This window comes from Cetorhinus maximus, chromosome 21 (genome assembly GCF_964194155.1).
Source record: "Cetorhinus maximus chromosome 21, sCetMax3.hap1.1, whole genome shotgun sequence".
NCBI lineage: Eukaryota > Metazoa > Chordata > Chondrichthyes > Lamniformes > Cetorhinidae > Cetorhinus > Cetorhinus maximus.
The window spans coordinates 78,717,278-78,740,830 of NC_135899.1; the positions used below are offsets into that span (position 1 = coordinate 78,717,278).

Consider the following 23,553-nt stretch of genomic DNA (forward strand, 5'->3'; position numbering starts at 1 on the left):
CGCTCCACCCGTCAACGGCAGGCTGTGTTTCCCATCGCTGCACATCGGGAACTTCATTTCAATACATCTGCATATCATTATAGGTCCTGCTTGCCAGAATCATTCCCCCATGTCAACTTTACTGCCCACGCCGGTGGGAAAACACGCCAGTGCAGAACATGGCTTGACAAGCGTGATGAGCAGAAGTCTGGACTTACCATCAGGGCCTTGCTCACATTGCTGACATCCAAGAAGCAGAAGATGCTGGAGTCCAACAGCAACTGGACCCTGGAGGAACATGTGCATTGCATGCTGGATGGGTTTATATGGAAATGGCTCTACCACAAAGCAGCTCATGAAAGGTGGAAGGTCACTGTTGAGGGTCTGCTATGGATGATCATCGAGGGGGCGGAGAGGAAGGTCCAGCTGTGAGTTGGAGAGGAAGGTGTACTGGGGGGGCTGGGGTTGGGAGAGCGGGGGTATGATGGTGTCAGAAGGGGTGAAGTTGGGAAGGGGGAGGGAGTAGGTGGGGGAGGAGGGTGTAACAGGGGTAACTGAGGAGGTAGGTGCAAGTGGGGAGGAAGGGAAGGAGTTCGGAGTGGGGGGAAAGAGTTCAGGGGGATCAGGACTTTGGGTAGGGGGAGGAGTTCACAGTGGGGAAGGAGTCAGGTGTGAGAAAAGAGTAAGGATGGAGGAAGGAGTAATGGTGGAGGTGGGAGTAAGGGGAGGTGTGCAGGTGAATGTGCAAGGGAGGGGTATGTGAAGTTGATGGCTGCCTCCAGGGGAGCAAAATGAGAGTGGGCGTGGTAGGAGGGAATAGTGAAAATGAGAGAGGTCAGAGTAAGCCAGTAGAGTGGGAGGGTGAGAATGCGACAGTAGCGGTAGAAGGGAAGCGAGGGAGGTTGGTGGGGACTAAGAGGCAGACCCTGAGGATGGGAAGGAGGAGGTCGGGGAAGTCAATGTGGATGGGACTGTGATTCTCAGGAATGTAGGGAACACGCACATTCACCTGGACATCCTGGAAAGAAAAAGGTTCTGGCTGGTAAGTAACATTAGGGAAGTGGAAGGTGATGTCAGGGGTGTCAACAATGATGGGGGAAAGGTCATGGGTGACTGGGGGAGGGGAAAGGATGGGGGAGCTAAAGATATACTTCACCAGTACCAGCTTGTAAAATCGAAAGTGAAAGGAGCCTTGTGTTGGGCAGGAACAGGTACTGTATGGGAGTGTGATCAGTGGGTGGGTGGAGATGCAGCTCAGCTCAGATGGACAACTGAAAGAGAGAACCCCAGCAGGCAGCATTCAAAATGCTCAGAACCTTGAACTGAGTGTGATGGAGGAAGGATCCGCGTGTGTGGGAGAGTGTTTGCACGAAACTCCGAAAGGCCCTGCCACACACACACACACACACACACTTCCTCCAGAATCACTCGAGGTCAGTGGAGGGATGGGGGGGTAATGCAGGGGAAGGACTTGTGAAGCCTGTAAATGAAGCTGAAAGACAACATTAAGCATTACTTAGTGAAAGTGAATATGTTTTCAGATTATAAAGTGATACGTGTTCACCTGCACAACCATTTGTGATCAGAATTTTTTTAACTTTTCTAGGCCTACCACTTCTTTTAGGTGCTGCCCTGACATCCACAGCAGAGGTGGAGACAGCCTGTGCAATGCTCTGTTGCCTCTGATGACTTTGGCGTGCAGCTTCTGGACAGCCGAGGCCTTGAGGCTTGCTTTGGCAGTCCTGTGGGCCAGCTGCTCCCTCTGCTTTCTCCGCAGATGCTGCTAGACCTGCTGAGTTTTTCCAGCATTTTCTGTTTTTGTTTCATATTTCCAGCTTCCACAGTATTTTGCTTTTATCTTAGAGATAATTAGTGGATGGCAGCAGAATGAAAAGCAGGGGAGAAAGCATTCACGTTGGCATTGAGAGAGGGATAATGTGGTGCAGGATCCTCATGTGGATGTTCGCCACCGACTTCACTGTCGCTGCAGGCATGGTCCACGTCCTCGCCAGTCAGCGCGATGGCACACTCCTCAAAGTGATTGAGGGGTTTAACGTGGGCCACTCCACTACCCACCTGTCTAGGACCTCCCTCTGCTGATGTGAGTCAGCTTCTCCTGCATGAAAACAGACGGAGAGAGTGTGAGCAGGACACATGGCCCTGCGTGGAATGTTTGTGTGGTGAGTGGAGCCATGGATGGGATGAGAACATGAGCTCCAGAGGATATGAGCCTGATGGAGATGTGAGGGTGTGTGAGAGTTAGTGGTGTCATCCCTTGAAGTGTGAGATCCCTGTGGATGTGTGCTGGGTTTGTGAGTGTGAGAGTTGAGAGTGATGAGAACAGTGACTTATCCTGGTGGAACGGGATGAGGGCATTTATCCTCTTTTGGCGCTGGATGGCTGTCCTCTTTTGCGGGGCACTGGGGCTGACCACCGCTGCCACTGCATCCCATGCACAATTGGCGACCTTGCTTGCTGGCCTTTACCCAGAGTGCACATTGCCGTGGGCCTCCACCGCATCCAGTGGGCACTCAAGGGAGGCATCGCCAAATCTGGGGGTAGCATTTAAGCAAAAATCTGGGGGTAGCAAAGATCCCTTTGGCAGCCATCAGTTCACAGCAGCTTCCTATCGCTTGAAGAGTGCTAAGTCTTTGTAGGGGCAGCCTTTAAATATGGCGCCCGGTTTACTGAAGGCCTGATGTGATGGCGGGGCGGGTGAATGAGAGGACGTCCGGCCAGAGACCCGGCATATTTCCCGGGAATGCATGAGTAATGAGGCGGGATTGGGACGATGTGTCGTGAAAAGCCGCCATTGCGGCCAGTGGGTAAAACATCCTTTTTCCTCCCTGAGACCGCACTTAATGCAAATCTGGGGTGATTCCACCCTCAGTGTCAGACAAGTACTGTGACAAATCAGAGACAGTCCAGTGGTCAAGAGAGATGGTGGAGCTAAGAGCCTTCATGTCAAATCTGACATCCTTTCAAAGGGAGTCACTGAGGGGCGGCATGCAGATAAGAAATAGAACTGGGCCAAGGATAGATCCTTAGGGAACACCAGAGGTAATGGTGCGTGGATAGGAAAAGAAGCCAATGCATGGACCATAAGATAAAGGTCCATCTTATTAATAGACTTATACACTGGGATGAATTTTCTTCATCTCAGTGGGCTATAACTGGTAGGGTGTATCTGCCGCACATTATTGAACTCACATGACTTTCATTCCATTCATTTCAATGGTATGAAAATCTGCCGGTTCAAAACTGCCAGGAGGCCCAGATGACCACCCATTGTACTAATCTGCTGGTAAGATAAAATTGTTTTTAACTGCCCTGTCCCAAAGGCCAATTGCTGTAAAGTACATCCTCAGGTTAATTGTTGCAGTTATTAACAATACATTAAAAATTTTCAGCTAATCAGAGAGAACTAACAGGCTTTGAAAAGGATAGGCTCATGCCTGACAAATCTGATTGAACCTGATCAAACAGTAACAAAGATAGTGGGCTGGAGAATGTTTATGGATGCTATTTATGTGGACTTCTAGAGGCATTTGACAAAGTCCCTCTTCAATGACAAATGCAGGAGGGCATGCCAGGAGCAGCGCCAGGCACACCTAAAAATGAGATGTCAACCTGGTGAAGCTACAACACAAGACTACTTGAATTCCAAACAGTATAAGCAGCAAGTGGTGGACAGAAATAAGCGATTCCACAACCAACAGATCAGATCCAAGCTCTGCAACCCTGCCACATCCAGTCATGAATGGTGGTGGACAATTAAACAACTCACTGGAGGAGGAGGCTCCACAAATATTCTCATCCTCATTGATGGAGGAACCCAGTATATCAGTGCAAATGATGAGGCATTTGCAACAACCTTCAGCCAGAAGTGCCAAGTGGATGATCCATCTCAACCTCCTTTGGAGGTCCCCAACATCACAGATGCCAGTCTTCGGCCAATTCGATTCACTCCATGTGACATCAAGAAACGGCTGAAGGCATTGGATAGTGCAAAGGCTGTGGGCCCTGACAATATTCTGGCAATAACACTGAAGACATGTGCTCCAGAACTTACTGCGCCACTAGCCAAGCTGTTCCAGTACAGCTACAACACTGGCATCTACCCGGCAATGTGGAAAATTGCCCAGGTATGTCCTGTATACAAAAAGCAGGACAAACCCAACCTGGCCAATTACCGCTGCATCAGCCTACTCTCGATCAACAGTAAAGTGATGGAAGGGGGTCATCAATAGTGCTATCAAGTGGCACTGGCTTAGCAATAACCTGCTCACTGACGCTCATTTTGAGTTCCACCAGGGCCACTCAGCTTCTGACCTCATTGCAGCCTTGGTTCAAACATGGACAAAAAAGCTGAACTCCCGAGGTGAGGTGGGAGTGACTGCCCTTGACATCAAGGCAGCATATGATCAAGTGTGGCATCAAGGAGCACTAGCAAAACTGGAGTCAATGGGAATCAGGAGGAAAACTCTCTGCTGGTGGGAATCATTCCTAGCACAAAGGAAGATGGGTGTGGTTGTTGGAGGTCAGTCATCTCCGCTCCAGGACATCACTGCAGGAGTTCCTCAGGATAGTGTCCTAGTCCCGACCATCTTCAACTGCTTCATAAATGACCTTCCTTCCATCATAAAGTCAGAAGTGGGGATGTTCACTGATGATTTTAAAATATTCAGCACCATTCGCGACTCCTCAGATACTGAAGCAGTCCATATCCAAATGCAGCAAGACCTGGACAATATCCAGGCTCGGGCTAACAAGTGGCAAGTAACATTCGTGCCATGCAAGTGCCAGGCAATGACCATCTCCAGCAAGAGAGAATCTAACCATCACCCCTTGAAATTCAATGGCATTACCATCGCTGAATCCCCCACTATCAACATCCTTGGGGTTACCATTGACCAGAAACCGAACTGGACTAGCCATATAAATACTGTGGCTACAAGAGCAGGTCAGAGGCTAGGAATCCTCTGGCGAGTAACTCACCTCCTGATTCCACAAAACCTGTCCACCATCTACAAGGTACAAGTCAGGACTGTGATGGAAAACTCTCCACTTGCCTGGATGAGTGCAGCTCCCACGACACTCAAAAAGCTTGACACCATCCAGGACAAAGCAACCACTTGATTGGCACCCCATCCACAAATAGTCACTCCCTCCACCACCGACATACAGTGACAGCAGTGTCCATCTACAAGATGCACTGCAGGAACTCACCAAGGCTTCTTTGGCATCACGGACAAGGGCAACAGATACACGGAAGCACCACCACCTGGAAGCTCCCCTCCAAGCCACTCACCATTCTGACTAGGAAATATATCACCGTTCCTTCACTGGCGTTGGGTCAAAATCCTGGAACTCCCCTCCTAACAGCGCTGTGGGTGTACCTACACCACATGGAATTCAGTGGTTCAAGAAGGCAGCTTACCACCACCTTCTCAAGGGCAATTAGTGATGGGCAATAAATGCTGTCCTAGCCAGCGATGCCCACATCCCGTAAATGAGTAGAAAAAAGAAATTAACTGAAGTCAAAACTCAATGGAATTGACAATAAATTATTGACCTGGTTAGGAAATTGGCTGAGCATCAGGGAACAGAGAGCAGAGATAATGGGCAGGTATCCTAATTGGTAGCATGTGACTAGTGTGTTCCACAAGGATCTGTGTTGGATCCTTAACTATTCACTGCATTTGCTTACAACTTAGATGATGGGATTAGAAAGCCACATATCGAAATTTGCTAATTTTGGGGGTATTGTAAACAGTTTAAATGCAAGCATAATATCACAAAGAGATATTGATGAATTCAGCAAATGGGCAAAACTGTGGCAAATGGATTTCACTTCAGGAAATGTAAGGTCTTCAGGATAGAACAGGGTTTATAAATCCTAAAAAGCTTGAAACAGTGGAGGTCCAAGGACACTTGGCAGTCCAGGTACATAGCTCATTAAAATATCATGAACAGGTACAGAATATAATCAAGATAAAAGCAAAATACTGCAGCTGCTGGAAATCTGAAACAAAAACAGAAAATGCTAGAAAAACTCAGCAGGTCTAACAGAATCTGTGGAGAATAAAGCAGAGTTAACGTTTCGAGCCCTTATGACTCTTCTCCACAGCTCTTTGACTCCCCCACTCCATCCTGACTTGGAAATATATTGCCATTCCTTCATCATCACTAGGCCAAAATCTTGGGTCTCCCTACCTTACAACACCATGGAGTAACTTCATTACATGGAATGCTGCAGTTCAAGAAGTGGCCTACCATCACCTTCTCAAGGTCAAATAGAGATGGACAATAAATGTTGGACTTTCCAGCGATGCCCACATCCTGTGAATGAATTAAAAATAAACTGATCCAAAAGAATGGTGCTGGGAGTGTCAGTCTAGGTTTTGTGTTCAAGTATCCAGAGTGAGATCTGAACCCACAGCCTTTAACCTTAGAGTCAAACATGCTAACTTACTAAGCCATAGCTGAGGCCTTAAACTTAATACCTTAATTGGTAAACTTGCCATGTTTGCTTGTCGGTGAAGCTGCTCTGTGTGTGACACTAAAATATGACTAACCATCGATACATGGGAGGAACTTGCCACAAATCATTCTATGTAGCAAGGCCTCATTAAACAAGCCACAAAATAGTTGAAAACTGACCACATAAACTCTAAGGAAAAGCGCTGATAAGGAAGGTGAGCGGGCAGAACCCTGACTCGAGAACCCACTTCTTCAAGGTAGCTAAAAGCAAAATACTGCAGATGCTGGAAATCTGAAATAAAAACAGAAAATGGAATGGAGTCATGTTGGACTCAAGATTTGAACTCTCTTTCTCCCCACAGATACTGGCCAGGCCTGCTGAGTTTTTCCAGCATTTTCTGTCTTTACTTCCTCAGGGTAACTCTTGTCTTCTCTGCCAAAGATCTATGGCTCCAGGATTGGCCTGCTGAGTTGATCTGAGGACACACAAATTATGAAGCCTGGCAGACACCAGGCTTCCTTTCGAGGGATTGTAGATGACAACAATGACTAAGTAAAGTTTCAGCTTTATTTCTGAGTAGATTTATATTTTAAGCTGAGCACAAGTGAACCATTTGGTAAAGACTGTAACTCTGCCCAATCAGTAAAAGTCCGAAGATAAAAGCAAAATGCTGTAGATGCTGGAAATCTGAAATAAAAACAGAAAATGCTGGAAAATCTCAGCCGGTCTGACAGCATGTGTGGAGGGAGAAGCAGAGTTAACGGTTAGAGTCTACTCAAAACATTAACTCTGTTCTTCTCTGCACACATAATGCCAGACCTGCTGAGCTTTTCCAGCATTTTCTGTTAATGTCTGAAGATACTTGGCCTCTAATTAAGTGCTGCTGCCTGGTCATTGACTGGATGGAGATGTCTGGTCTGTGATTGGGTGAAGATGTTTGGTTTCTAACTGCAAACCCTTGGACCCTGCAAGTCCGGACCCTTGGACAACAATTGGGTGAAGATGCCTGTCTCTGATTGGGGGATTTACTGACCTATGATTGGTTGGAGATGCTTTTCTCTGATTGGGGGGGGGGGGGGGGGGTCTAGATAACTGGTCTATGATTGGATGGAGTTGCCCAGTTTATGATTGGATGAGGGTGACTGGTCTGCGATTGGATGGGGATGACTGGTCCGTGATTGGACGAGGTTGACTGTGATTGGACGGGGGGGGGGGGGGGGATGACTGGTCTGTGATTGGGTGAGGAAATTTGGTTTCTGATTGGCTGAAGACGCCTGTTCTGTGATTGGATTAAAAAAAATTAGGCCTTTGATTGAGTGAAGGTGGCTTGGTGATTGGATACTGGGATTCGCCAATCAGTTTACACCTTTATTTCTGGTCGGGTCTCAGCGCTGCCAATCAGCTGCTTGCTTACTGCATTTCCTAGCAACACAGTAAACAATGCGGCGGCCGGGGCTGAAGTCTCGGACACTGCCCAGCACCGAAGGCAGAGTAACCCGCCTAGGGCTGGAGCACTGGGGACCGGATAGCTGGAGACAGTGGTCAGGGAGGGAGGGAGAGGACTGTGCTGCCTGGAAGAGAGTGACTGAGGCACTAGTCAGTGTGGGGCAGGATTTTGGGCAGTGGTCAGTGTGAGATAGGATCTTGCCCAGTGGTCAGTGGCAGGGTGAGTAAGTGGATCTGAGAAGTGGGTGTTGTGAATACCATGAGCTCCCCACTTGCATCTCTAGGAAAGTTAAGGAAAGTCTCGCTGCTCCTGCCGGAGCTGCAGGATCACAGGTGAGTGAGAGGCCTCGCTCCTTCCTCCATTCTGTTCCTTCAAAGACCCACAGTGTTTGCTCTCTATTTCCATTTAAAGAAGGTACTGGGTGACGAAAATTGGCAGGTATGATGTGGTGGGCATCATGGAGACATGGCTGCTAGGGGATCAGGACTGGGAGCTAAATATCCAAGGATATACATCCTATCGAAAAGATCGGCAGGTTGGCAGAGGGGGTGGGGTTGCTTTGTTAGTAAGAAATGAAATTAAATCGATAGCAAGAAATGACGTAGGGTCAGATAATGTAGAATCTGTGCGGGGAGAGTTGAGGAACCGCAAAGGAAAAAAAGACCATAATGGGAGTTATGTACTGGCCTCCGAACAGTAGTCAGGATGTGGGGCACAAGATACACCAGGAGATAGAAAAGGCGTGTAAGAAAGGCAAGGTTTCAGTCACCATGGGGGATTTCAATATGCAGGTAGACTGGGAAAATCAGGTTGGTAGTGGATCCCAAGAAAAGGAATTTGTAGAATGTCTACGAGATGGCTTTTTGGAGCAGCTTGTGGTGGAGCCCACTAGGGAACAAGCAATTCTAGATTTTGTGATGTATAATGAGGCAGATTTGATAAGGGAGCTTAAGGTGAAGGAACCCGTAGGAGGAAGTGACCATAATATGATACAATTTAAGCTGCAATTTGAGAGGAAAAAGCTGGAATCAGATGTAACGGTATTACAGTTGAACAAAGGCAACTACAGAGGCATGAGGAAGGAACTGGCCAGAATTGACTGGGAGATGAGCCTAGCAGGAAAGACAGTGGAACAGCAATGCAGGAGTTTCTGGGAGTAATTTGGGAGACACAGCAAAAATTCATCCTTAGGAAGAAGAAGCATACTAAAGGGAGGACGAGGCAACCATGGCTGACAAGGGAAGTCAGGGACAGCATAAAAGCTAAAGAGAAAGCATACAAAGCGGCGAAGAGCAGTGGGAAACCAGGGGATTGGGAAGCCTACAAAAACCAACAGAGGACAACTAAAAAAGAAATAAGGAGGGAGAAGATTACATATGAGGGTAAAGCAGCCAGTAATGTAAAAGAAGATTGCAAGAGTTTTTTTAGATATAAAAAGGGCAAGAGAGAGGCAAAAGTGGACATTGGGCCGCTGGAAAATGACGCTCGAGAAGTAGTAGTGGGGAACAAAGAAATGGCGGAGGAACTGAGTAGGTACTTTGCGTCAGTCTTCACGGTGGAAGACATGAGTAACATCCCCAAAGTTCAAGAAAGTCGGGGGGCAGAGGTGAGTATGGTGGCCATTACCAAGGAGAAGGTGCTAGGAAAACTGAAAGGTCTGAAGGTGGATAAATCACCTGGACCAGATGGATTACACCCCAGAGTTCTGAAGGAGATAGCTGAAGAGATAGTGAAGGCGTTAGTGGTGATCTTTCAGGAATCACTGGAGTCAGAGAGGGTCCCAGAGGACTGGAAAATCGCTAATGTAACCCCCTGTTTAAGAAGGGAGTGAGGCAAAAGACGGGAAATTACAGGCCGATTAGCCTGACCTCGGTCGTTAGTAAGATTTTAGAGTCCATTATTAAGGATGAGATTTCAGAATACTTGGAAGTGCATAGTAAAATAGGGCAAAGTCAGCATGGTTTCATCAAGGGGAGGTCATGCCTGACAAATCTGTTAGAATTCTTTTGAGGAGGTAACGAGTAGGTTAGACAAAGGAGAGCCAATGGATGTTATCTACTTGGACTTCCAGAAGGCCTTTGACAAGGTGCCATACAGGAGGCTGCTCAGTAAGATAAGAGCCCATGGTGTTAGAGGCAGGGCACTAGCATGGATAGAATATTGGCTGTCTGGCAGGAGGCAGAGAGTGGGGATAAGGAGGTCCTTCTCAGGATGGCGGCCGGTGACTAATGGAGTTCCTCAGGGGTCAGTGTTGGGACCACAACTTTTCACTTTATACATTAATGATCTAGATGAAGGAACTGAGGGCATCCTAGCTAAGTTTGCAGATGATACAAAGATAGGAGAATGGGCAGAGAAGTGGCAGATGGAATACAATGTGGGGAAGTGTGAGGTCATGCACTTTGGTAGGAAGAATAGAGGCATAGACTATTTTCTAAATGGGGAGAGAATTCAGAAATCTGGAGAGCAAAGGGACTTGGGAGTTCTAGTCCAGGATTGTCTTAAGGTTAACTTGCAGGTTGAGTCAGTAGTAGGAAGGCAAATGCATTTATTTTGAAAGGACTAGAATATAAAAGCAGGGATGTGTGCTAAAGCTTTATAAGGCTCTGGTCAGACCACATTTAGAATATTGTGAGCAATTTTGGGCCCCGTATCTCAGGAAGGATGTGCTGGCGCTGGAGAGGGTCCAGAGGAGGTTCACGAGAACGATCCCAGGAATGAAAGGCTTAACATATGAGGAACATTTGAGGACTCTGGGTCTATACTCGATGGAGTTTAGAAGAATGAGGGGGGATCTGATTGAAACTTACAGAATACTGAAAGGCCTGGATAGAGTGGACGTGGGGAAGATGTTTCCATTAGTAGGAGAGACTAGGACCCGAGGGCACAGCCTCAGAGTAAAGGGAAGACCTTTTAGAACAGAGATGAGGAGAAACTTCTTTAGCCAGAGAGTGGTGAATCTATGGAATTCATTGTCACAGAAGGCTGTGGAGGCCAGGTCATTGAGTGTATTCAAGATTGAGATAGATAGGCTCTTGATTGGTAAGGGGATCAAAGGTTACAGGGAGAAGGCGGGAGAATGGGGTTGAGAAACTTATCAGCCATGACTGAATTGCGGAGCAGACTCGATGGGCCGAATGGCCTAATTTCTGCTCCTATGTCTTATGCTCTAACTGGGACTGGGTGGTTTGCCAGCCTCCCCAGCTCCTCTACAACATCTCTGAGCTCCCCGCCTCCTCGAAAATGGAAGAAATTCCAGTATTCCGATTCCTTTGTGCTCACTGAAGTGAAGCCAAGATCGCAAAGATCATGTCGATTAGAAACTAATTCATCACATAGTACTGAAAGCGTGCTGCCCTGTCAGAGGTGCCAAGGATCAAAGTTCTTTTGGCATTATTGGAAGTAGAGTAAGGAAGTTCCCCCCGGGGTCCTGGCCAAAATTTACACCTCAACTAAGATCAATTTAAAAGAAAGAGCAGGTTATCTGGTCAGCTATCTCATTGTTGTTTGTGGGAGCTTACAGTATTTCCTACATTACAACAACCATTCCACTTAAAAATACTTAATTGGCTGTAAAGCATTTTGGCATGTTTTAAGGTCATGAAAGGTGCTACATAAATACAATTTATCTACCTGTCTGTACGATCTTGTGTATTAATATTAAGACAGAAGGATCTATGGGATGTTGTCATGTGCACTAAGGAAGTTAGTATAACCACAGATTCCAATTTCCTCAATGGACATTATGTCACGCAGAGAATGAATAGGCAGCATTTAGATTCTTACTAAAAATACTAGCACTTGGCTTGCAGTCCGAGCATGCAGTTTTGGTTCTGGATTTCTCCCCGGCTACATGGAAAAATATATGTATTATCATTTCACAGAATATGATCCTCAAACTGCGCCTGTGGGGCTTGTGGACTCTGATAGTATCCTAGAGTCTGATGAAAGGGAAATTTAGTTTGAAATTAAGGAGGATGAGTGTGTACATGAAGCAAAGAGTGGATCCTAGGTTAACGTTTGAGGTTCTTGTCTTTCAGATGAGATTTTGAACTGAGGCCCCAACTATTTGTTTGGGATCTGAGGATTTCCTAGAGTGCTTTGCGGCCAGTGAAGTGCCTTTGAAGTGAATCATTGTTGTTATTAAGGAAAGCCAGCAAGATCACACAAACAGCAATGATAGCAAAGGCAGGCTAATCTGTTTTAGTAATGTTGTTTGAGGGTCGAATTTTGGGCAAGACACCTGGGAAGACTCCCCTGCTCTTCCAATTGTACGATAGGATCTTTAAAATCTCATCTGAAAGATGGCACCTCTGACAGTGCAACACTTGCCATGAATTGTCAGCCAAGATTACATGCTCAAGTTTGTAGAGGAAGGCTTCCTGATTCAGAAATGAGGATGCTCCACTGGATAAAGATAACACTTTTAATTTGGCTAACTGTACTGTGTGTGAGGTGTTTTTGTGCAGCATGAACACTTACTCATTTTCAAGAGATTTTCTGCTTTTTTACTTTCTCTCACCACCAGTGGATGAGAGGACAGATTGCAGATAAGTCAATAAAGCCTCTACACTGCCATGTGAAATATCAACCACCCATCAATAACCATTCCCAATGTTATATTAGATAGAATTACATCAAATGTACAGCATGGCAACAGGCTATTTGGCCCAGTTGGTCTATGCTGGGGTTTATGCTGCTCATAAGCTTCTTCCCAACCACCATTACCCCCTCCCGCCACCCCCCACCACACCCCCCAACTTCATCTCACCTTATCAACCTATGTGTTTATTTAGCTTCCCCTTAAATGTAGTAATGCTGTTCGCCTCAGCCTCTCTTGTGTTAACAAGTTCCACACTCTGGGTAAAGAAATTTCTTCTGAATTCCCTATTGGATTTCATAGTAAGAAACTTGGATTTATGTAAAAATTATTTGTGCAGGTGATTAAATTCAACACTGTCACACAACACCTAGGGAGTAGCTTTCCTGTAAGATATGGCTGACAGTGAATCAGCATCCTACCCCATCCTGTTTTACAGACTAACTGACAGGCTGTGGTTTTGCTATTGCTAACTTTGCACAACAGCAAAAGAGAAATTTCACCTTCCCTTCCCCAGCACATCAATATTTTTTGTCTTCCTGTTTGCTCATAATGGCAGAATTCTAATGTTTTTCACGATTGTCTTCACTTCAGAATAATACTTTCTAATCATTCAAAATTAGTATTTTCAGCTGTCCTTTTAACTTCAACATTATTTCCTTTTTCTTGAGACCAAGTGGATAGTAATTGCCTGTCAACAATCCAATCTTCTCCCCTTTCCTGGTTCCAGAAGTACTGTTTGTCTCTCTCTCTCTCCACCCCCTGCCCCCCGTTTCCCCACTATATCATCTTTAAGAGACAGTCTGGGCAATGAGTGTTGATCATTCTCTGGAGGCATCACATTTGAACTGATCCAACCTCACGCATAGAGCACCTGTCCATGGGTAACAGTCAGGAGAAAGAACTCCAGCTGTATGGTCAAAGGCTAGAGTTTAAACCATGGGGTCATAAAGTCTAGTAGCTTTATGGTGTTCTGTAAAAGAAAGAAAGATTTGCATTTTTTAAGCTCCTTTCATAGCCTTGGGACATCTGAAAGCGCCTTACACCCATTGAAGTACTTTTGAATTTGCAGTCCCAGTTGTAACGTGGAAAACACAGCAGTTAATTTTGTGTCCAGTAAATTCAACAGCAATGAAATAATGACTGGTCTCACTGATGTTGCTTGAAGGATAAATGTTGGGCAGGACGCTGGGGAGAACTCACCTGTTCTTCAAATAGTGCCATGAGATCATTCATGGTCACTTATTTAATCTCTCATCAGAAAGGTGGCACTTTTGACAGTGTGGTACTCCTTTAGTACTGCACTGGGAATGTCAAGTTGAATTATGGGACTCAAGTTTCTGGAATAGGGGCTTAAATCCACAAGCTCCTGGCTCAGAGTCGAATTACTATTGAGACACAGCTAACACCTCTAAACCAATTGTGAACCAATTGTAATTGTATATAGTTATTCTTCATTTTGTACGTTCAGAAATATTTTTCCTCTTTCTATTTGATTCGTGGAATAGAGAAAGAATGGAGCTGTCAGTACTGCCTCATTGGGCCTATTGTTTTAATTTCTTTTGGTGTGTTTTCCACAGCAAGCGAGAAGTGTACTTTGAAAAGGACTGCTACACAGGTAAGGAAGGTAAACTTTCACAGAGACTTTCAATATCTAATCCCGATGTATACTATTGCCACAGTAGCCAACAGAAGCTGCTGAATAGTCTCACTGCCCGGGCCAACCTGTGGCTCTGCATCATTAGAGGTTATCACCACATCCTGTCTAATGGTCCTGTGGATAGTGACACTTTCCGGTGTGGGATTGACTCCTGTCTGTGTTGAGCAAACTGACCACTGGACTGGGGAGGCAAAGGTCAGCAAGGGCTGCCACTCCCGATCATTGTTATGGTCTCTACTGAAAAATGCCGGTGTGCATATTGGTGCAGGCAAGATGGAGCTCGGCTCTGACTCCTCCATCATGCTTCTCCCTAGTAATGGTGTAGTCTACTGTTATTTTGTTGTATGGAGACTGGAGAAACTGGGGTTGGTCTCTTTAGAACAGAGAGATTTAGAGGAGGAGATTTGCTAGAGAGGCATCCAAAATTGCGAATGTATTATGAAGGAGTAAATGAGGAGAAACTGTTTCCAATGGCAGAAGTGTCCGTAACCAGAGGACACAGATTTAACATCATTGTCAAAAAATCCTAGAGACAACATGAGGAAACCTTTTACTTATTGCTTTGAACTGAATGTGCAGCCTGAAAGGGTGATGGAGGCAGATTCAATAGTAATAGTCAAAAGACAAAATAAAAGGATAAATACTTGAAGGTAAAAAAATTACAGGGCAATAGTGAAAGAGCAGGGAAGTAGGACAAATTGGATAGCCTTACCAAAGAGTATGCACAGGATGGTAGTCCAAATGGCCTTACGCTGTGCTGCATGCTGGGAAGCGCAGTGGTCCATTACAGTTTCCTTCCACATCACACCCGGGTGGTTGCAATAAAAGTATTACATATTTTTGTAGCCTGCCAGGGACCTAAAAGGATTGCCTGTCTCCCTTTTCACCTGTTTTCACAATTGGATATTGGAAAAACAGTGTGACAACACAGAAATGCAAGGGTCAAGAGAAGTGGTAGAGAGATGGGGCTGGATGGCAACATTCAGGTCCCGTCGAGGTAAGCAACAGAGTTGGATGAGGTCCAAAAATACCGTAACCGGCCAGTATGTCAGTATCCCGACCCCCTTCCTGGCACTGGCCATTTTGGCAACCAGTTGGACTAATCAAGATTGTGGGTAAGCACTGTGATTGGAGGCTGCCTGGGATTTTTCAGTTGGCCTCCAGTTTCCCGGTGTGATGGGGAGAAGTTCAACTGTCTGGATCAGGCACTGAGCAAAGGCCAGAGGGCCAGTGCTCAGGCAGGTGTACAGGCCCTCTCTGCCTGCCTGGAGGCAGTTGCAGCCAAAGGCCACCCTTTAGAACCTCTCCCACATTGGTGGACTGGTTGCTTTTTCTGTTTGTTAATTTTTTTTAAAAAGCCTCCAATTGACCCTTTAGGTTCAAGAGCCTCCTTTAAAACCCTTTTGTGGACTTTACCCCCAGATTCCCAGTTTAACTCCAGAGTCTCTCTCTACCCTGCTTCATGGACAGCAGTGATTGCTTTGCTAAATGTGTGTAAGTGTGGACTTAGGAGTCTTGTACTGGAAACAATGTTTTTGCACTTGTGCTGAGCTCTCTGCACACCTTGTGAAGTCAACAATGTTCCTACTGTGTGAGCTCAATGCACATCAACAGGAGGGTGAAAACCCAACCAAGAAAGGAACAAGATTCCACTCAACACATATTGATCATTGTACTCTGACTGCCTTGCCTGATAAGGTAGTTTTGATGTGCACATTAAGGTACGTTGTTGAGACGGTGTTGAAGAAACTCAGTATTTAACCCTTGCTGTTTTGGCCCCTTAAAACATTTGTCTCTTCCAGCAGATGATGAGGCTGCATTGCTGACTGAGATCCTGCCTCCTTTATCATGGCCACACTCCTCAACAGCTTCTACTTCTTCCTCATCATCAAGATCAAAGACAAAAGGTATGACTCAAGGACTGTGAAACACTGAGGACGGAGATACAAACATGAACTTACGAACACATGAACACACAAACAATGAACATACGAACATACAAATTAGGAGCAGGAGTAGGCCATTCAGCCTCTCAAGCCTGCTTCGCTAATCAATAAGATCATGGCTGATCTGACTGTGTCCTCAACTCCACTTTCCTTCCTACACCCGATACACTTTGACTCCTTTGTCAATCAAGAATCTAACTCAGTAAATGAGTGCAGCTTTGAAACTGAGTGCGTACTTGAGAGTTTGGTGACTGGGGAAGTTTAAAGTGTTAATCTTGTTCTTGGAAAATCTAGTTTAGTCTGTAATTAGCAGTAATTGGAAAGTACTCTGTAAGTAGACTAAGTCTCTTTCTTCCACAGACTCACAACCCTCTGGGAGAAAAAAATTCTCCTCATCTCCATTTTAAATGGGAGACCCCTTATTTTTAAACTGTGTCCCCTAGTTCTAGTCTCTCCCACAAGGGGAAATATCCTTGCAGCATCCACCCTTCAAGTCCCCTCAAGCTCTTAGCTGTTTCACTAAGATGGCCTCTCATTCTTCCAAACTCCAATGGATACAGACCCAACCTGTCCAACTTTTCCTCATAGGATAACCCCTTCATCTCAGGAATCAGTCAAGTGAAGAATGGCCAGTCAGAGTAGAAATAGCAGGATATATCAGATGAATACGTGGCTGAAGAGATGGTGTGAAGGGGAGGGTTTCAGGTTCCTGGGGCATTGGGACTAATTCTGAGGGAGGTAGGACCAGTACAAACTGGACAGGTTACACCTGATGTCCTAGGGGGAATATTTGCTAGAGTGGTTGAGGAGAGTTTAAACTTAAATGGCAGTGGGGTGAGAACCTATGCAAGGAGTCAGAGGAGGGGAATCAAAGACAAGAACAAAAGACAGAAAGCAGAATAAGAAAAGTGATAGAGAAATCAAGGGCAAGAATCAAACAGGGCCTCAGTGAAAAATAGTGGGAACAGGACAAGTAATGTTAAAAAGACAAGCCTTAAGGCTTTGTGCCTTAACATGAGGAGCATTCGCAATAAAGTGGATGAATTAACCGCGCAAATAGATGTAAATAGGTATGATATAGTCAGGATTATGGAGATATGGCTGCAGGGTGACCAGGGATGGGAACTACTGAACATCCAGGGGTATTCAGTATTTAGGAAGGACAGACAAAAAGGAAAAGGTGGTGGAGTTGCATTGCTGGTTAAGGAGGAAATTAACACAATAGTGAGGAAAGATATTAGCTCCAACGATGTGGAATCTGTATGGGTAGAGCTCAGAAACGCCAAGGGGCAGAAAACGTTAGTGGGGGTTGTATATAGACCCCCAAACTGTAGTAGCGATGTTGGGAATGGCATTAAACAGGAAAGTAGAGACGCATGTAATGAAGGAACATCTTAATTATGGGTGACTTTAATATGCATATAGATTGGGCAAATCAAATTAGTAACAATACTGTAGAGGAGGAATTCCTGGAGTGTATATAGGATATTTTTCTGGACCAATACGTTGACGAACCAACAAGAGAACAGGCCATCCTAGACTGGGTATTGTGTAATGAGAAAGAAATAATTGGCAATCTAGTTGTGCAAGGCCCCTTGGGGGAATGAGCGACCATAATATGATAGCATTCTTCATCAAGATGGAGAGTGACGTAGTTGATTCTGAGACTTGGGTCCTGAATCTTAATAAAGGAAACTACGATGGTATGAGGTGCAAGTTAGCTATGATGGATTGGGAAATGTTACTTAAAGGGTTGACGGTGGATAGGCAATGGCAAACATTCAAAGAGTGCATGGGTGAACTGCAACAATTGTTTATTCCTGTCTGGCACAAAAGGAAAACAGGAAAGGTGGCCAAACCATGGCTCACAAGGGAAATTAGAAACAGTATTAAATGCAAGGAAGAGGCATACAAATTGGCCAGAAAAAACAACAGACCTGAGGATTGGGAGCAGTTTAGAATTCATCAAAGGAGGACCAAGGGATTGATTAAGAAGGGGAAAATAGAGTACGAGAGTAAGCTTGCAGGGAACATAAAAACTGACTGTAAAAGTTTCTATAGGTATGTGAAGAGAAAAAGATTGGTGAAGACAAATGTAGGTCCCTTACAGTCAGGAACAGGGGAATTTATAATGGAGGACAAAGAAATGGTTGACCAACTAAATACATACTTTGGTTCTGTCTTCACAAAGGAGAACAATAATAACATACCAGAAATGCTGGGGAACACAGGGTTTAGTGAGAGGGAGGAACTGAAAGAAATCAGTATTAGTAGGGAAATGGTGTTGGGGAAATTGATGGGATTGAAGGCCGATAAATCCCCAGGGCCTGATAACCTATATTCCAGAGTACTTAAGGAAGTGGCCCTAGAAATAGTGGATGCATTGGTGGTCATCTTCCGAGATTCTATAGACTCTGAAACAGTTCCTACAGATTGGAGGGAGGGTAGCTAATGTAACCCCACTATTTAAAAAGGGAGGCAGAGAGAAAATAGGGAATTATAGACCTGTCAGCCTGACGTCGGTAGTGGGGAAAATTCTAGAGTCCATTATAAATGATTTAATAGCTGAGCACATGGAAAACAGTGACAGAATCGGACAGAGTCAGCATGGATTTATGAAAGGGAAATCATGTTTGACAAATCTACTGGAATATTTCAAGGATGTAACTAGTAGAGTTGATGAGGGAGAGTAAGTGGATGTGGTTTATTTGGACTTTCAGAAGGCTTTCGACAAAGTCCCACATAAGAGATTGGCGTGTAAAATTAAAGCGTATGGGATTGGGGGTAGTGTATTGAGATGGATAGAAAACTGGATGACAGACTGGAAACAAAGAGTAGGAATAAACGGGTCTTTTTCCGAATGGCAGGCAGTGACTAGTAGGGTACCGCAGGGATCGGTGCTGGGACCCCAGTTATTCACAATATATATTAATGATTTAGATGAGGGAATTAAATGTAATATCTCCAAATTTGCAGATGAGACAAAGCTGGGAGGGAGGGTGAGCTGTGAGGAGGATGCAGAGATGCTTCAGTGTGATTTGGACAAGCTGAGTGAGTGGGCAAATGCATGGCAGATGCAGTATAATGTGGATAAATGTGAGTTTATCCATTTTGGTAGCAAAAACAGAAAGGCAGATTATTATCTGAATGGCTATAAATTGAGAGAGGGGAATGTGCAATGAGACCTGGGTGTCCTTGTACACCAGTCGCTGAAGATAAGCATGCAGGTGCAGCAGGCGGTACAGAAGGCAAATGGTATGTTGGCCTTCATAGCCAGAGGATTTGAGTACAGGAACAGGGATGTCTTGCTGCAATTGTACAGTGCCTTGATGAGACCACACCTGGAATATTGTGTGCAGTTTTGGTCTCCTTATCTGAGGAAGGATGTACTTGCTACAGAGGGAGTGCAGCGAAGGTTTACCCAACTGATTCCTGGAACGGCGGGACTGACATATGAGGAGAGATTGAGTCGATTATGATTATATTCTCTGGAGTTCAGAAGAATGAGGGGGGATCTCATAGAAACCTATAAAATGCTAACAGGACTAGACAGGGTCGATGAAGGAAGGATGTTCCCGATGGTGGGGGAGTCCAGAACCAAGGGTCACAGTCTGAGAATATGGGGTAGACCATTTAGGACTGAGATGAGGAGAAATTTCTTCACCCAGAGAGTGGTGAGCCTGTGGAATTCATTACCACAGAAAGTAGTTGAGACCAAAACGTTGTATGTTTTCAAGAAGGAGTTAGGTATAGCTCTTGGGGCAAAAGGGATCAGAGGGTATGGGGAGGAAGCGGGAGCAGGCTATTGAGTTGGTTGATCAGCCATGATCATAATGAATGACGGAGCAGGCTCGAAGGGCCGAATCGCCTACTCCTAGTTTCTATGTTTCTGTGAACCTTCTCTAAACTGCTTCTAATGCAATTATGTCCTTTCTTAAGCGAGGAGATCAAAACTGTACATGGTACTCCAAATGTGGTCTCACCAATGCCTTGTATAACTGCAGCAAAACATCCCTCCTTTTATATTGCATTCCTCTTGCAATAAATGACAACATTCCATTTGCCTTTCTAATTAACTGCTGTACCTGCATACTAACTTTTTGTGATTCACAAGATTGGGGAGGGGGAGTTGCACATGAAGTCAGATGGTTGGCAAGATGTAATGAGTGGTGTGCCACAAGATGTAATGAGTGGTGTGCCACGGGTATCAGTGCTGGGGCCTCAAATAGTTACAATTTTAAAAATTCATTCAAGGGATGTGGGCTTCGCTGGCTAGGCCAGCATTTATTGCCCACCCATAATTGCCCCTGAGGAGGTGGTGGTGAGCTGCCTTCTTGAACTGCTGCAGTCCATGTGGTGTAGGTACACCCACATTGCTTTTAGGAAGGGAGTTTCAAGATTTTGACCCAGCGACAGTGAAGGAATGGCGATATATTTCCAAGTCAGGATGCTGAGTGACTTGGAGGGGAACTTCCAGATGGCGGTGTTCCCATGTGTCTGCTGCCCTTGTCCTTCCAAATGGCAGTAGTCGTGTGTTTGGAAGGTGCTGTCTAAGGAGCCTTGGCGAGTTTCTGCAGTGCATCTTTTAGATGGTATACACTGCTGCTACTGTGCATCAATGGTGGAGGGAGTGAATATTTATGGATGGGATGCCAATCAAGCGGGCTGCTTTGTCCTGGGTGGTGTCAAGTTTCTTGAGTGTTGTTAGAGCTGCACTCATCCAGACAAAGGGAGAATATTCTATCACGCTGATGACTTGTACCATGTAGATCGTGGACAGGCTTTGGGGAGTCAGGAAGTGAGTTACTCGGCACAGGATTCCTATCCTCTGACCTACTCTGGTAGCCACAGTATTTATATTGCTAGTCCAGTTCACTTTCTGGTCAAAGGTAACCCCCAGGATGTTGATAGTGGGGGATTCAGTGATATTAATGCCATTGAATGTCAAGGGGTGATAGTTAGATTCTCTCTTGTTGGAGATGGTCATTGCCTGGCACTTGTGTGGTGTGAATGTTACTTGCCACTTGTCAGCCCAAGCCTGGATATTGCCCAGGTCTTCCTGCATTTGGACATGGACTGCTTCAGTATCTGAGGAGTCGCGAATGGTGCTGAACATAGTGCAATCATCAGCGAACCTTCCCACTTCTGACCTTATGATGGAAGGAAGGTCATTGATGAAGCAGCTGAAGATGGTTGGGCTGAGGACACTACCCTGAGAAACTCCTACAGTGATGTCCTGGAGCTGAGATGACTGACCTCCAACATTTTCCTTTGTGCCAGGTACGACTCAACCAGCAGAGAGTTTTCCCCCTGATTCCCATTGACCCCAGTTTTGCTAGGGCTCCTTGATGCCACACCCGGTCAAACGTGGCCTTGATGTCAACGGCAGCCACTCTCACATCACCTTTTTTATATCAATGACTTGGATGAAGGGACCGAATGTTTGATTCCCAAATTTGCTAATGACACAAAGCTAGGTAGGATAGTAATATATAAAGAGGACACAAGGAGGCTACAAAGGGATATAGATAGGTTAAGTGAGTGGGCAAAGACCTGGCAAATGGAGTATAATGTGGGAAAGTGTGAAATTGTCCATTTTGGCTGGAAAAATAAAAAAGAAGCATGTTATCCAAATGGTGAGAGATTGCAGAGCTTTGAGATGCAGAGGGATCTAAATGTCCTAGTGCATGAATCGCAAAAGGTTAGTGTGCAGGTACAGCAAGTTATTACGAAAGCTAATTGAATGTTATCATTTATTGCAGGGGAAAGTGAATGCAGAACTAGGGAGGTCATGCTTCAGTTATACAGAGTATTAGTGAGAATACATCTGGAGTACTGTGTACTGTCTTGGTCTCTTTATTTAAGGAAGGATGTAAACGTGTTAGTAGTTCAGGGAAGGTTTACTAAATGAACACCTGGATTGGGCGGGTTGTCTTATGAAGAAAGGTTGGACAGGCTAGGTTTGTATCTGCTGGAGTTTAGCAGAGTAAGAGGTGACTTGATTGAAACATATAAGATCCTGAGGGGTCTTGACAGGGTGGATGTGGAGAGAATGTTTCCTCTTGTGGGAGAACCTAGTACTAGGGGCACTGTTTAAAAATAAGTGGCCGCCCATTTAGGACAGAGATGAGGAGAAATTTTTTCTGAGGGTTGTGAGTCTTTGGAACTCTCTTACTCAAAAGGCAGTAGAAGCAGAGTCTTTGAATATTTTTAAGGCAGAGGTAGATAGATCCTTGATAAGCAAGGAGTTGAAGTGCTATTGGGGTTGTCAGGACTGTGGAATTGAGTTACAGTCAGATCAGCCATGATCTTATTGAATGGCGAAGCAGGCTGGAAAGGCTGAGTAGCCTACTCCTGCTCCTAAGTCGTATGTTCATATGTACATTTGTATATTCGTAAGTTCACGGAGTGCAAAGGATGGGAGGTTGGTCAGGAGAGCATTGCAGTAGCTGAACCTTGAAATGGCAATGGCTTGGATGGATGTTTCAGGAGCAGTTAGAGAGGGACAGGAGTGGAAACAGCCAATGATTTAGAGGAGAAAGTAGAAGAACTTGTGATGGAGGGGGTAGAATTTTCAGGTCCTGCCAAGGTCAAGAGCGCAGGTGGGAAAGATCCAAAAATATCAGAAACAGCTGGTGTTTCCCAACCCTGTTCCTGATGCCGGCCATTTTTGGATGAGGCAGACTCAGGGCTCAACAGGGGTGCTCATTCCAACGAATGAAGAAAGGTTACTGAAGGTAATTAAGTCCCAATGTTTGAGAGGAAATTAGTTAATCATTTGATGGAATGAGTATAGGGACTGGCAGGAAAATGGCATTAGAGCTGTGAGCTCCAACATGGCACTGTACCTGCACAAGGGGCTACCCTCTGGGCAGGTTCTTATGATTCTATTACGTGTTGGATGTTGAGGTAATGGTGATGTAATTATTTAATATTTGCCTTTTTCTTTAACATTGTGTTTGTGTGTCTCCAGTCTCGAGTCTCAGTGATGCTGAGCTCATGTCCACTATGGTGAAACGGCTGACCGAGATGGAGCAGCGGGTCCAAACCCAGGCACAGGAGATCAGCAGGAAGGTAAGTGAGTTTCCCAGGCAATGCAAGGCTGGAGTTTCCCAACCAATGCCATGAAAGAGTTATCCAGCTACCCGCCTTGTCATAACACTGAGACATTGAAATGTTTTCTTCAACAGAGGCTCAATCATATTCTCTCTCTTTTGACAGAACCAGAAAATAGCTGTGTTGGAAGAAAAGCTGAGTTTACTCCAACTGTCCAATGGTAAAGGCCATTTCATTACCGTGAATAAAATTATGTCCAGTTCTAATGCTGTGTAACATAGGTGCTGTGTAGCATGATGCAGAGCTCTGCAGAGGCCTCGGCTTTTTATTTATAGCAGTTACATTACTAATTGCAGTATTGTCAAATTTGCTCATGACACC

At 45.3% G+C, this 23,553-nt stretch overlaps 1 protein-coding gene across 2 annotated transcripts in view; it reads left to right on the top strand.

Annotated features, from left to right (window-relative positions):
• The first annotated feature begins 8,040 nt into the window (after positions 1–8,040).
• Positions 8,041–23,553, top strand: part of ubxn11 (UBX domain protein 11) — an 85,028-nt gene continuing 69,515 nt past the window's right edge. For both annotated transcript variants that reach the window (XM_078567206.1, XM_078567207.1), the window contains exons 1-5: positions 8,041–8,242; positions 14,091–14,128; positions 15,976–16,077; positions 23,090–23,190; positions 23,338–23,392. In XM_078567206.1, coding sequence (XP_078423332.1) covers positions 8,169–8,242; positions 14,091–14,128; positions 15,976–16,077; positions 23,090–23,190; positions 23,338–23,392 — 370 coding nt within the window. In that variant the 5' untranslated portion in view covers positions 8,041–8,168. The remainder of the gene's footprint in view (positions 8,243–14,090; positions 14,129–15,975; positions 16,078–23,089; positions 23,191–23,337; positions 23,393–23,553) is intronic.